The sequence below is a fragment of the Triticum urartu genome, chromosome 3A (genome assembly GCF_056163025.1).
Source record: "Triticum urartu cultivar PI428250 chromosome 3A, HENAU_Tu73, whole genome shotgun sequence".
NCBI classification, from domain to species: domain Eukaryota; kingdom Viridiplantae; phylum Streptophyta; class Magnoliopsida; order Poales; family Poaceae; genus Triticum; species Triticum urartu.
The window spans coordinates 126,194,623-126,209,969 of record NC_141875.1 but is presented as its reverse complement, the minus strand read 5'-3'; the positions used below and the strand labels follow the sequence as shown (position 1 = coordinate 126,209,969).

The 15,347-nt window shown below is 41.7% G+C and overlaps 2 protein-coding genes across 2 annotated transcripts; both read right to left on the bottom strand.

The window, feature by feature from the left end:
- Nucleotides 1-8,528: 8,528 nt before the first annotated feature.
- Nucleotides 8,529-9,007, bottom strand: LOC125543244 (uncharacterized). Its single transcript, XM_048706530.2, has one exon. The coding sequence runs from the start codon at nucleotides 8,908-8,910 to the stop codon at nucleotides 8,677-8,679; it is 234 nt and encodes a 77-aa protein (XP_048562487.2). The 5' UTR covers nucleotides 8,911-9,007; the 3' UTR covers nucleotides 8,529-8,676.
- A 407-nt stretch (nucleotides 9,008-9,414) lies between these two features.
- On the bottom strand, nucleotides 9,415-13,270 carry LOC125543243 (GDSL esterase/lipase At5g45910). Its single transcript, XM_048706528.2, has 5 exons — nucleotides 12,834-13,270; nucleotides 12,478-12,693; nucleotides 12,223-12,371; nucleotides 11,845-12,118; nucleotides 9,415-9,810 (listed from the first exon to the last, which is right to left on the bottom strand). The coding sequence occupies exons 1-5, from the start codon at nucleotides 13,075-13,077 to the stop codon at nucleotides 9,575-9,577; spliced, it is 1,119 nt and encodes a 372-aa protein (XP_048562485.1). The 5' UTR covers nucleotides 13,078-13,270; the 3' UTR covers nucleotides 9,415-9,574.
- Nucleotides 13,271-15,347: the final 2,077 nt, after the last annotated feature.

Below are 15,347 nucleotides of genomic sequence, written 5' to 3'. Positions count from 1 at the left end.
AACTATGTGTTTGATCTCTCTCTCTCTCTCTCGTGTTCTTGATTCGACACGATCTTGATGTATCGCGGGCTTTGCTATTATAGTTGGATCTTATGATGTTTCTCCCCCTCTACTCTCTTGTAATGGATTGAGTTTTCCCTTTGAAGTTATCTTATCGGATTGAGTCTTTAAGGATTTGAGAACACTTGGTGTATGTCTTCCATGTGCTTATTTGTGGTGACAATGGGATATCACGTGATCCACTTGATTTATGTTTTGGTGAACAACTTGCGAGTTCCGTGACCTCCTGAACTTATGCATAGGGGTTGGCACACGTTTTCGTCTTGACTCTCCGGTAAAAACTGTGGGGCACTCTTTGAAGTTCTTTGTGTTGGTTGAATAGATGAATCTGAGATTGTGTGATGCATATCGTATAATCATACCCACGGATACTTGAGGTGACATTGGAGTATCTAGGTGACATTAGGGTTTTGGTTGATTTGTGTCTTAAGGTGTTATTCTAGTACGAACTCTATAATAGATTGAATGGAAAGAATAGCTTCGTGTTATTTTACTACGGACTCTTGAATAGATCGATCAGAAAGGATAACTCTGAGGTGGTTTCGTACCCTACAATAATCTCTTCGTTTGTTCTCCATTATTAGTGACTTTGGAGTGACTCTTTGTTGCATGTTGAGGGATAGTTATATGATCCAATTATGTAATTATTGTTGAGAGAACTTGCACTAGTGAAAGTATGAACCCTAGGCCTTGTTTCAACACATTGCAATACCGTTTTGCTCACTTTTATCATTAGTTACATTGCTGTTTTTATATTTTCCAGATTACAAAAACCTTTATCTACCATCCATATTGCACTTGTATCACCATCTCTTCGCCGAACTAGTGCACCTATACAATTTACCATTGTATTGGGTGTGTTGGGGACACAAGAGACTCTTTGTTATTTGGTTGCAGGGTTGTTTGAGAGAGACCATCTTCATCCTATGCCTTCCACGGATTGATAAACCTTAGGTCATTCACTTGAGGGAAATTTGCTACTGTCCTACAAACCTCTGCACTTGGAGGCCCAACAATGTCTACAAGAAGAAGGTTGCGTAGTAGACATCAATCTCTTTTCTGGCGCCGTTGCCGGGGAGGCGAGGAAAGCGGCACTAACACCCAGTCAACGAAGCTCTTTTCTGACACCGTTGCCGGGAGGTTAGCGCTTGAAGGTATATCTTTAGATCTTGCAATCAAATCTTTTAGTTTCTGCTTTTATCACTAGTTTAGTTTATAAAAGAAAATTATAAAAATGGAATTGAGGATACCTCATATGCTTCATCTTTTTAATGTCTTTCGTGAAAATAAGGATTCCGATAATTGTGCCAAAGTATTAGAAGAAGAATACATTAAAATGTTTGGCACTAAATCTTTGAATGATGAGCATGATTGCAATGTTGTTAGTATGGATCTTTTGAATATCCATGATGCTAATGATATGCAAAGCCACAAGCTTGGGGATGCTATGTATGATGAAGATGATATTTTCTGTCTCCCAAGTTTTGATGAGCAAATTTATTATGATGATAGCATGCCTCCTATTTATGATGATTATATTGATGAAAGTGGGTTTGGAAGAGTGTCAACTTTAGGAAGTGATGATCCCACTATTTTGGAGGGTGTTGAATCTTATTGTGATAACTATAAAAGTGGATTTGGAGAGGTCATGACTTTATTTAGTAATGATTCCACTATTTGGGAAGAGGTTCCAATTGATTATGAGAACAAAGTTGCTGTCTATGATGATTATTGTGATGAATTGTATGCTATTAAGAATAATGATATCCCTGAAACTTGTCATCATGATTTTAACTTTAATTGGATTATGCCTCACATGATAGTTATTTTGTTGAGTTTGCTCCCACTACTATTCTTGAGAAGAAATTTCCTTGTGTGGAGAGTAATAAAAATTCTATGCTTGTAGATCATGAAAAAAAATGCTTTATGTGATGGTTATATTGTTAAATTCATTCATGATACTACTAAAAATTATTATGAGAGAGGAACATATGCTTTTACATATTGCAATAATATCAAGTTTCCTCTCTATGTGCTTAAAATCTTGAAGTTATGCTTGTTTTGCCTTCCTATGCTAGTTGATTATTGTTTTCATAAGTTGTTTGCTCACAAAATCCCTATGCATAGGAAGTGGGTTAGACTTAAATGTGTTAGTAATATGCTTCATGATTCTCTCTTTATGTTTCAATTCTTATCTTTTATATGAGCATCATTGAAATCATCATGCCTAGCTAGGGGCGTTAAACGATAGCGCTTGTTGGGAGGCAACCTAATTTTATTTTTGTTCTTTGCTTTTTGCTCCTGTTTAGTAATAATTAATTCATCTAGCCTCTGTTTAGATGTGGTTTTATGTTTTAATAGCTCTAGTGCATTCGTTGCATGGCAATCCCTACTCACTCAAATTGATATCTATTGATGGGCATCTCCATAGCCCGTTGATACGTCTAGTTGATGTGAGATTGTCTTCTCCTTTTTGTCTTCTCCACAACCACCATTCTATTCCACCTATAGTGGTATGTCCATGGCTCACGCTCATGTATTGCATGAAGATTGAAAAGGTTTGAGAACATCAAAAGTATGAAACAATTGCTTGGCTTGTCATCGGGGTTGTGCATGATTTAAATATTTTGTGTGATGAAGATAGAGCATAGCCAGACTATATGATTTTTTAGGGATAGCTTTCTTTGGCCATGTTATTTTGAGAAGACATGATTGCTTTGTTAGTATGCTTGAAGTATTATTATTTTCATGTCAATATTAAAATTTTGTCTTCAATCTTTCGGATCTGAATATTCTTGCCACAATAAATAGAATTACATGTATAAATATGATAGGTAGCATTCCACATCAAAAATTCTGTTTTTATCATTTACCTACTCGAGGACGAGCAGGAATTAGGCTTGGGGATGCTTGATATGTCTCCAACGTATCTATAATTTTTTATTGTTCCATGCTATTATATTATCAACCTTGGATGTATTATATGCATTTATATGCTATTTTATATAATTTTTGGGATTAACCTATTAACCTAAAGCCCAATGCCAATTTTTGTTTTTTTCCTTGTTTTTGAGTATCACAGAAAAAGAAAATCAAACAGAGTCCAATTGACCTGAAAATTCACGGAGATTGTTTTTGGACCATAAGAAGCTCACAGAGTACCGAAGATGGACCAGAGGAGTCCCGAGGCCACCACGAGGGTGGGGGCGCGCTCCCTTATCTCGTGGTCGCCTCGGGGACCCCCTGACTTGTTCCCGACTCCAACACTTCTTATATATACCCAAACTTTCAAAAAGAAACCTAGATCGGGAGTTCCGTCACTGCAAGCCTCTATAGCCACCAAAAACTAATCTAGACCCGTTCTGGCACCCTGTCGGAGGGAGGGAATCCCTCTTAGGTGGTCATCTTCATCATCCCGGGGCTCTCCATGACGAGGAGGGAGTAGTTCACCCTCGGGGCTGAGGGTATGTACCAGTAGCTATGTGTTTGATCTCTCTCTCTCTCTCGTGTTCTTGATTCGGCACGATCTTGATGTATCGCGAGCTTTGCTATTATAATTGGATTTTATGATGTTTCTCCCCTCTACTCTCTTGTAATGGATTGAGTTTTCCCTTTGAAGTTATCTTATCGGATTGAGTCTTTAAGGATTTGAGAACACTTGACGTATGTCTTGTATGTGCTTATCTATGCTGACAATGGGATATCACGCGATCCACTTGATGTATGTTTTGGTGATTAACTTGCGAGTTCTGTGACCTCGTGAACTTATGCATAGGGGTTGGCACACGTTTTCGTCTTGACTCTCCGGTAGAAACTGTGGGGCACTCTTTGAAGTTCTTTGTGTTGGTTGAATAGATGAATCCGAGATTGTGTGCTGCATATCGTATAATCATACCCACGGATACTTGAGGTGATATTGGAGTATCTAGGTGACATTAGGGTTTTGGTTGATTTGTGTCTTAAGGTGTTATTCTAGTACAAACTATATGATAGATTGAATGAAAAGAATAGCTTCGTGTTATTTTACTACGGACTCTTGAATAGATCGATCAGAAAGGATAACTTTGAGGTGGTTTCATACCCTACAATAATCTCTTCGTTTGTTCTCTGCTATTAGTGACTTTGGAGTGACTCTTTGTTGCATATTGAGGGATAGTTATATGATCCAATTATGTTATTATTGTTGAGAGAACTTGCACTAGTGAAAGTATGAACCCTAGGCCTTGTTTCAACGCACTGCAATACCGTGTTCGCTCACTTTTATCATTAGTTACATTGCTATTTTTATATTTTCGGATTACAAAAACCTTTATCTACCATCCATATTGCACTTGTATTATCATCTGTTCATGGAACTAGTGCACCTATGCAATTTACCATTGTATTGGGTGTGTTGGGGACACAAGAGACTTTGTTATTTGGTTGTAGGGTTGTTTGAGAAAGACCATCTTGATCCTATGCCTCCCACGGATTGATAAACCTTAGGTTAGCCACTTGAGGGAAATTTGCTACTGTCCTACAAATCTCTGCACTTGAAGGCCCAACAACGTCTACAAGAAGAAGGTTATGTTGTAGACATCAGCTGCCAACACAAAACACGGCGCCGCCGTCAAGAAGACTGGTCCAGGTTGACTACACGTGCCATTATTATCACCCCTCCATGAGCCAATGACTTCAACTACCACTAATAGAAAAATTCCCATTTGCCCTGGTTCCAGAGGGCCTTTAGTCCAGGTTCTCCCCCCCCCCCAGTCCCGGTTCTGTTACGAACTGGGACTAAAGGCCATCCACGTCGCCGCTAACACCAACCGGGACTAAGGAAATTTTATGATTTTTTTAAGTTTTCCTGATTTTCAAATTTCTGAATTATTTTACAATTTAATCTCTAATCACCCTTCATCACTGCTCAATTTAACCTCTAATCTCTAATCACCCCTCATCATTCCAAATCATCTAACTTTCCGGCCGGTCACCCATCCTCTCACTACTCCAGCTTGAGCATGCTTAACTTCCGGGTTCTATTCCCCCTCGTTTCCAAGTCTGCACTTGTTGTTTTCCTGACAATAGTAAGATGTCAATCCTATTAACCTTCAGGAGTTTAGCTTGAGCATGAAGTCACACGATTCACTGTTTGAGTTTGAAACTATTGTTCTAAAAACAATAATTATTTAGTAACACTAATATTTCTTGAATAAGTAGTTTGACCACAGTTTGACTAGATTTGACCAAAATTAAAAAAATGAAATAATTATTTAGTAACACTAATATTGTTGAATAATTATTTAGTAACACTAATACTTCTTGAATATGTAGTTTGACCAGATTTAACCAAAATAAAAAAATGAAATTTGAGCATAACTTTTTTCCTAGAATTTGAGGATTCAAAAAATTTGCAAAACGGCCTACAACGGTCAAAATCGGATGCGGATTTTCGTGCTGAATTTTGATATATTACATGTTTTTTCCGACATCATATGCAAAAGTTAGCTAATTTTTTTTAAAATAATACTAATTCTTTATTAAATTTTAGAAATATTACGCCGTAATTATATATTTTTTTAAATAATACCCAGTCGGCCTACTGCTGCCTGATTGGCCGACTGGATCCAATCAGCCCACTACTGGTCGATTGGCGCCTAGTCTGCTTCCTCTAGGCCGACACGTGCATGCACCCATTTATCTGTTGACTAGGTATTTGGAAAACATTGAAAAATATTTTTAAAATGTTGATCATGCATATAAAAATGTTAATCAAGCATTTGAAAAAAATGTTGAACAAGTATTTGAAAAATGTTAAAAGAATATTTGAAAACTGTTGAATAGGTATTTGAAAAATGTTAAAGAAGTATTTTAAAAAATGGATGTTTTTTTAAATAATACAATTTTTTTATTAAATTTCAAAAATATTATGCCATAATAATATTTTTCTAAAATATTACATACTCGGCCTACTGCTGACCGACTGGATCCTGTCAGCCTACTGCTGGCCGATTGGCCCCCAGTCGGCCCACTATCGGCTGATTGGATCCAGTCGGCCCACTGCTGGCCGATTGGTCCTAGTCAGTCCTCTGCTGGCCGATTGGCACCCAGTCTGCTTCCTCTAGGCCGACAGGTGCATGCACCCATTTATCTGTTGAATAGGTATTTGAAAAATGTTGAATAAGTATTTTAAAAAATGTTGATCATGTATATAAAAATGTTAATCAAGCATTTGCAAAAAATGTTGAACAAGTATTTGAAAAAAATATTGAAGAAGTATTTGAAAAAACTATTGAAGAAGTATTTGAAAAAACTATTAATCATGTATATAAAAATGTTGAACAAGTATTTGTAAAAATGTCGATCATGTATATAAAAATCTTGAATAAGTATTTGAAAATTTTTGAACAAGTATTTAAATATTTTTGAACAAGTATTTTAAAAAATTGAATGAGTATTTGAAAAAATGTTTAACATCTGGAAGCTGGTGGGGTGGTTAGCTGGGTTGGGGATCGATGCCTGGTCTCCATGGCAATAACCTGCGCAGCTAACCACCCCATCACCTTCCAATTACTGGTTAGAAAAGGGATCGCGACCAACTAGAGGTGACTGAGCCGGTCTTCTCCATTATTTCTTTCTTTTTTCTTTTCTTTCTATATTATTTTTTCCAAATACTTGTTCAATTTTTTAAATACTTGTTCAATTTTTTTCAAATACTTGTTCAACATTTTTATATACATTAGCAACATTTTTACAAATACTTGTTCAACATTTTTATATGCATGATTAATATTTTTTAAAATACTTGTTCAACATTTTTTACAAATGCTTGATTAACATTTTTATATACATGATCAACATTTTTTAAAATATTTCTTCAACATTTTTTCAAATACTTGTTCAACATTTTTCAAATACTTGTTCAATATTTTTGCCAAATACTTGATTAACATTTTTATATGCATGATCAACAATTTTTAAAATAATTTTTTCAACATTTTTCAAATATCTATTCAACAGATAAATGGGTGCATGCACCTGTCGTCCTAGAGGAAGTAGACTGGCCAGCAGTGGGCCGACTGAGGCCAATCGGCCAGCAGTAGGCTGACTGGATTCAATTGGCCGGCTGTGGGCCGACTGGGGGCCAATCGGCCAACAGTAGGCCGACTGGATCCAATCATTAGTAGGCCGACTGGGTAATATTTAAAAAATAATAATTACGGCGTAATATTTCTGAAATTTAATAAAAAAATTGTATTATTTTAAAAAAATTAGCCAAAAGTAATAACCGTTTTACTTTTTCATAATACTTTTTTGCAAAACATGTCCAAATTTAAGTTTTTTAATTTTCCTAACTAGTAGATGTAGTAATATAACTACATCTCGAAGGATTTTATTTTTTAAAGTTTTTATCATTTTTTTTTCAAAACTGAAATGACGATACAGGGGGAGGGGGGTTGAGTTTGAGACACGAACCCCTTTAGTCCTGGTTTGAGACATGAACTGGGACTAAAGGGCGTCCCGCTTCGTGTCTCAGACCGGTGCCTTTTAGTCTCGGTTCGTGTCAGTCTCGGTTTGAAATACGAACCAAGACTAAAGGGCATCGCACCCTTTAATCCCGGTTCGTGTCTCAAATTGAGACTAAAGATCTCATTTAAACCGGGACTAATGCCTTTAGCTGCTCAAATCAGAACTAATGCTCACATTAGTCCCAGTTCGTAATGCAACCGGGACTAATGTGTATATTGAGCTGTGATCAAAACCCTGTTTTCTACTAGTGTACACTAGTTTTTGATAAAACTAGTGTACCCTGTTTTGTAGCAAAGTATTATATAAACCAAAGTATCAAAAACTACAGTAATTTTGTCTGTAGGTGTGAGATACCATAGTTTTATCAAAACAGAGTATTTTGCAGTATTCACAACACATAGAACCTGTTTGGCTTTTGCCGCATAACACTGTAAATTTTGCTGTTTAGCCGTTGTGTTTAAGCACTCAGTAGCTCTGTTTTTAAAAAAGAGATTTGGGGTTCTTTTTTTTATGCAGAGAAAAAACTACAGTTTGCCCAATACTACAATATTAAAAACACAATTGTTAGGGGCAATCAAACAGCTCATTGTAAATAAAACTGTGGCAATCGCAAAAATTATAGTATTTTCAAAATACTTAGAAAATACTTTGCTATCAAATATGGCCTTATATTTAGGAGCGGAGGAAGTGGTTATAATAAAGGGTTGGCTATCGCTATAAGCCTGGATGTGTTGAGCGGGCTTTCGGCCCGGCTCATGGCCCGCTATGGATCGGACTGAACGGTCCAGGCCTTGTAAAAAAATCGGCCGGTCCGGGTTGTCGAATTAGGCCCGACCAATGTTGCATTAACAGTAATTTAGTAGTGCTAAAAAAGGTATTTTAGTAGTGTCTTGTCTAAAAAAGTAATTTAGTAGTGTGGATTCTAATGCTTTCTACGGATCTGGTCAAGCTTTAAACAGTTTGATTCAGAGACAGCACTGCATGATCTTGTATTCATGAAAGAAGCGAGTGTGTTGCATCATACTCCTGGCTTGCACACGGCACCGGATCAACGTTCAAACGTTCGAGCAAAGCAAGAGATACACACGCATGCAGGCACGCGTCGCATCAGCCGCGGCAACGGTTGATCTTGCTGCAGCCGCGCGTGTAAGAGTTGGCCACCGCGGAAGGCCGGACGCTGGCGTCGGAGGTGTTGGCGCCGTTCCCGCGCAGGAGAGCACCGTAGCTGATAACGCCGTCGGTCGACGCTGGCCGCGCCCCGTCGGCCTCCTGGGCCGCCAGCACGAGGCTCGCCAGCACCAGGACCACCAGCGCGAGCCGCATGCTCATCACCTTCCCCATGCCTGCTCCTCCCTCCTGTGTTCTTCCAAGCAAAGAACAGAGAACAAAGAAACTTGATACGAGGAGGTGACCTACGACGTTGGCAGATGCAGAGCAAAGGGTCCCTTTCAACTGGGCACGCCGCCTAAAACACGAGCGGACCAGAGAAAACTCAGAGGCCTGTGCCATGTTTAGGTCTTGTTTTTCCAGCGAGCCTGCATCTTTTCCAAACACACGGAGCTATCTTGTACTTCCTCCGTCTCATAATATAGGAGTGTTTTTGACACTACATTAATTAAAAAACGCTCTTATATTATCAGACCGAGGGAGTAGCTTTTTAATAATTCTGATAGGAGGTTACGCATATCGCAATTAATCTTCTTTATCTCTTCTGTTTTCTTTTCTCCTTGTAACGCATGCATGTATGCATCTCCAGGGATATGCCTCTGCGTATGTATTTAACACCAAGCCGTCGCCTCTAACGATGTAAGACGTTGCACCCATTTTCCCAAAATCTCCTTCATGTCGTGAACAAACAGAACCAATTAATTAACAATTAACCAATCTGCACAAGGCATGTTCTGTTCTTTGACCTCCTTTCCTTTCTCTACAGTAGTGACCCACCCATGTGCAGGCGGCAATGGCATGTACGCAAAAACAAGCCTGTGTACTACTACTAGTGCTGCTACTCGAGGTTCCGGTTACCGACGATGGGCGGGTCGGCGAAGGGCCCGTAGAGCCAGCCCCTGGCGATGTGGCCGTAGGACGCCTCCGTGAGGTGGATGCCGTCCCAGCTCCAGTGGTTGGAGGGGTCGTCGCACGCGTACGCGCCGGGCTCTCCACACTTGGACGTCAGGTTGAAGTTGTACACCCCCACGCCCGCCGCCCCGCAGCACGCCCTCGGCTTCTGCCTCAGCATCCCTGCAACCAACCAAGGACCAAAAAAATTCACGTCCATCAAAATTATCATCATTGCAGCATCTGTCGCTTGTAGATAAGAATAGATAAATGTCCAGAATGCATTGTCTGATTCCAAGCCGGATTGCCCGGATCGCAACGTGCGTCATACTTCTGGGTCACTCTCCTCTTGTCTTGCCTGCTCTTTCGTGGGAGAGGCTACCAAAATGGACCAGACAAGAGTTAAAAAAAGGACCGGACAAAGGGCATTGCGGACCAAGTCACGCTGTTTTCACTTGATTTATTAAAATGGTTCATCACAAGCTCGACGTTGGAAAAAATGAGTGTCGTGAGGAATCAGTGCACAGCGGCACACCAGCTGCCTGCCCAATTTCTTCTTCCATGATAAAGAAAATAATCGGCTTGTTGGACCAGATCTACTCGTAATTAATTATATCGAGCGGTCGTTTTCTCCTTGTAAGAAATTAAGCTGATGTGCACACATATCTGTGATACTACCATGTACTAGAACCAAGACCAAGTTGCGTGAATAATGATTGCATGACTGTGCCTGATTGTTGTATGATTACTTGATTAGGGGGGCGAAAATGATAGGGGGAGAGCCTTCCAGATGTACAGTGCAGACAAGCTGAATGTGTCAAGTGGATGGCCCCAAATACGGTACAGACAAGCTAAACATGCATGCACACAGCTATATGTGTTGTTTTGCTCTTGTACTTCTGATGATCGTAGTTTGCACTTCCTAATTTTTCTTTAGCTATAGTTAAACTTCTGCGAAGTGTACACAACTGTAAACTATCATTGGGGCCAGCCGATTCTATGCATTTGATTCGTTTTGCTTTTCGAATGATGACACTTTGGTCCAACAGAGCGCGCCCAACATTCTAATTGCTTCAGTTAAATCCCAAATTGCTAGCTGCCCATGTTATATAACTACCAGTTGATCATGAACAGGTCAATGCTCTACGGATCACATGGACCAGCAATCAAGGCGCCACTAATTAAGACTTCAAAATACAATAACAAAACTAGGTTAATTAAAAAAATGAAACGACCATTTTTTTTATACAAGTGGTTTCGGCTTAGCCGTCTCCACCATGTGTAACAAAATAAATTAGAAAGAGATACTCATGCCATGACAGTTCCTGTACTAGCAGCAGTGCCAATTTATTTCACAGCCCTGCCACAAACTAAACAATGTGATCGATCAGACTAGCTAACTCACCTGATTTTGTTTCAAAACTTACCCAAATAAACCGAGCACATAAATGGCACTTGAATTTTTCAGGACAAAAGAATGTGGCAGTATGGGGTGGGGTTCCATCGATCGATTGGCTGGCTATGTCATCGGTCGTTTAGTTAGGTGTCGCATCAACATCGTCATGCTACACGTACGTAGGCGCCTACGAAATTAGTACCGGGTAGAATCGAGTACCCCTCCACGTTTCTTAATCGGTTGCAATGTTGACGACGCCATCGCCATGCCAGCCATGTACGTAGCTGGACAGCGAAGCTTCTTTTTGTGGGAAATTCATCCTCACCTCCCGTTCGCGAGAAGGGTTCGTGGTCTTTGTGCGTTTGATCACGAAACCTCTCAGAAATGGTAGGAACGTTCGGCCCAACCACCGGTTTGGATTGCCCGCCCGGAAATGCATGCGCGCTCCCGTCACCCCGTTGATTCTTTTGGTTTCTTCTCCCGCCCCTTCCCCAGCTCCCTCCCATGCTTGTGTTCATCACGGTTCACGCCACCTCGTAACAAATAATTATTCGCGTAGCGTTGCCGATTTGAATTTTTACAAAATTCGAGCTCTGGAATAGAAGTGAAAGTTCTTTATGTCCGTTTTAAACCTTTTTTCATTCAAAAAAGGTGACGGGGGACAGGTGGTGGGCCCGGTGTGTCAGCGCCCGTACACGTTGTTGCCGTAACGGACCGAACTAACCGCCAAGACGCAAACTGCCGTGACAAAACCATGGCGGGAGGGAGAGAGAGAGAGGGGGGGGGGGGGGGGGGGGGGGGGGGGGGAACGGTTGACTCACCCCATTTCTCGGCGTGGAGGACGAACTGGATGGTGGGCGTGTAGTAGTCGGCGTACATGATGCGCACGTCGGCGTGCTTCTTCCGGAGCTCCACGATCTTGCGCTGCAGCGCCACGTTGTGCACCCACGACAGCGTGTTGAGGTCCTTGATGCACCCGCTCTTGCCGCCGTACATCTCCGGCTGCTTCCGGAAGATGGACAGGTACACCGGGAAGCAGCCGATCGGCAGCACCCCGGGCACCACCAGCTCCACCGCCCCCTCCGCGATCAGCTTCTGCACCATCGATCGTCGAGCGCGCGCGCCAGCCGGCGGTGAGATTTTTATAATTGAACGGCAGGCCGGCGGCCGGGGACTCACGTGGACGCGCGGTTAATTACCTCGATTCCCTCGCCGATGGAGTTGACGACGTCCCCCACGAACTCGTGCACCTCCTCCAGCGGCCGGAACGCGAAGAGCGGCGAGTTGTAGTCGTTGCCGCCGAACTCGCCCACGATGAACAGCGACCGCCGGAACAGGCCCCTGCACTCTGATCAACCCAAGCCGGCGGGCGCGCCCAATGCATGCGCATCAGCTTACACGTTGAGGTAACCAGTAATTGAGATGCATGTATGTATCGATGAGCGACGACCAACCTTCGGGGGAGCTACAGATTTTGGGCTTCATCTCCTGCAGCCACTTGATCTGGGTGTGCAGGGAGCCGGAGTTCCACACCGTCTTGCCCAGCCCCTTGGCCACGAAGTAGCTGGTGTCCAGCGCCGTGGCGCCGGTGATGGCGAAGTTGGCGCCGTGGTGGAACGTGGCGTTGCGCGCCTTGGACGGCGGCAGCAGCGGCAGCCCCAGCTCCTGCGCTGCTCATGCGCACAACAGACAACCGAGACAACACACTTCAGAAAATGACGGCTGCTAATGCTAGCTGAGCTGAGACTAACCAACCATGACGAGAGAAACCGACGATGATCATCCAGTTTAAATTGAATCAATCAATTACCGATGAAGTCGACGACGAGGCGGCCGTCGGAGCAGCGGCCGGTGGGGTAGCCGAAGTAGGTCATGCCGTAGGGCAGCTTCGCGGTGGCGAGGTACTCCGGGATGCCGTCCACGACGAGGTTGCCGGCGTCCACCAGGGAGTCCCCGAAGTTGAAGATGGCGGCGTACTTCTTGGCCGCCGCCTGCTGCCCCGCGAGCACGAGCAGGAGGAGGACGCAGGCCGATAACCGGCGCCTCATCGTCATGATCGCACGCGCGCCCGGCGAGGTTGGTGTCACGCACGTACGTACCGGCGGAGACCTGGCCGAGCTTAATGGCTTCGCTCGATCGGCGCGCCCGTTTAAATCCTTGCGCGGAGATGGTCTCCGGTACGGTGGTGGTGGTTAAAGTAATGGAAGGATCTTTTGATCAAAGTGCGACGGTATTGGCTCGTTTAATTGTTTGATCAAGTCTCGGGCTCCGGCGAGAGGGTGGGGCCGAATGATTTAGTCGTGAGCGCGACGGAATACTCCAGCCAGCCAGCCAGCCAGCCAGCAAGGTCAATAGTCTGCAAGACGTTCTTAACGGGTTCGGGCCCCGCTTGTGATTTGCGGGTGATTAAGCGGCGGTTTTACTGAAACGCAGCTGACTGGTTTAAAGTGGCATCATCTTTCTTGGACGCTGGATCGTTCTGAGATTCGTGCTATGGTTTTGATTATTTTTTTAGTTGAAACCGTAGGGGCTCATACCCATGGGAGAATATCAGGCGATACCATCACTTAGATGCTCCCATGATACCCCATGGCTCGATACTCCTGCTTTAATGCACAACCAACAAATTTTTGAAAAAATAGATCAAATATTGTAGTTTCAAGGAATACCAAGAACTAAGGAGTACAGTTCGCGGTAGGTTGTAAATCAGTGGGGGGCCTAGGAACTATGGACCCGGAGTGCCAAACATCGATACATTGGTTTTGGAGAAATTACACAAAAGTACTATGTTTATCGAGGAATTACACAAAAGAGTACATTTGGGCTTAAACATCATTGTACAATCCTACAAATAGTCTAAAAATAACAATAAGTTATTACAAAAATAATGTTAAGTGTGCCATATACACTATTTTTTTTTTACTTTTGTAGGGGGTGCCATGGGTGCCTCAATAGATCCGCCCCTGATGTAAATATTAGATCTAATAACGAACAAGCCAATTTATGAAACACACATTGTAGACACCATACAAGTTGTCTCACAAAACTTACAAAAACAGTTGATTAATGTCGCTGGACACTCCATTAGTGCCTTTATGTAGACCTGACGCAGGCTCAGTGTAGCAAATATCAGTGACAATGCAGCAAGAAGTCAGGGCAAAGTTCACTATATTCATGAATTGTATATTTATATGCAAAAGGAAGTGCTTAAAAAAGCACCGTTGACTCTTCATTTACAAATTATTGCAAATATCAATTAAGAGAGTGTTTGAATACTTGGAGTTATTGTGTAATTAGCCTAGGATTTACCTTTTTAACCATAGGTATTCTTTGTGGATCAGCATGGAATAATGAGCGCGTGGGGAGTCCATAATATTTATTATCGCCATGTGTTGGTTCTCATGATGACATATAAATGGAGATAGATTGTCGCCACATCTCGGCGTGCACCGAGGAGAGGAGAGGAGTGCCATCGTCATGAGAACCTACACATGGGTGACAAATAAGGATTCTGGATTGTTGGAAAATAGAACCAATATTTCCATTCCCGGAAATGTAAGGAATACACACACTAGAATATGGTTATGTCTTAAAGTTACAAATGTTTTGTCTATTAATTTGCAAGTATTTTGATTGCTTGTATTTTACCTATATGAATTTTGTATTTTATATTACCTGCATTTTGATGGTTTTTGTTGCTTGTTATTGTCACCTATAACTTAATTGAGTGGTTTATTAGGCAATGACTCATTATAATTTTTATGGTCTTAGGATGAAAATGTCCAATTGGGTACTTGTAATTTCTAAAGTCCAAATTTGAACTTTTATAAGTATGGTTGTAGAAATGTGCGATTGAGTAGTTTGTACATTGTGAAGCTAAAAATGCATATAATTACTTTGGTGCTCTTTTGAGGAAGAGTTTAAGAATGGAAAATAGTATAATTTGCACATTTTGAATAGAAAATCGCACATAGCTGTTTTTTCATGAAAATGCGCGAGTGAGTATTTGCACACAGTTTGATGCCCAAAATGGTATGCAACTATTATTTTTCGCTAGTTTGGATATCATACATGAAGCCAAAAATAGCACATATAGTTTTGAACATTTTAGGTTTGCAGATGGACAGTTAGGTACTTATAACCTTTTAAAGCTTAAAATTACACACACCAAGTCCAATTGCATATTTTTTAGAAAAAAAATGTTTTTTATCTTAGTTGATGTAAGAATTTTATTCAGAATCAAGGATTGCAACGTAGATGTACACACTCGCACCATCACACATACATGCACTCCCACATCGCATGTCGAAGACCAGAGCAGAGT

Excerpts from the sequence above, each read along its gene's own strand:
- LOC125543243 (XM_048706528.2), bottom strand. The coding sequence starts at position 13,077 with ATGACGATGAGGCGCCGGTTATCGGCCTGCGTCCTCCTCCTGCTCGTG. Across the intron at positions 12,694-12,833 it reads CCTCGTCGTCGACTTCATCG|CGCAGGAGCTGGGGCTGCCG; the intron begins GTAATTGATTGA and ends GCGCATGAGCAG. Across the intron at positions 12,119-12,222 it reads CCATCGGCGAGGGAATCGAG|AAGCTGATCGCGGAGGGGGC; the intron begins GTAATTAACCGC and ends TCGATGGTGCAG.
- LOC125543244 (XM_048706530.2), bottom strand. The coding sequence starts at position 8,910 with ATGGGGAAGGTGATGAGCATGCGGCTCGCGCTGGTGGTCCTGGTGCTG.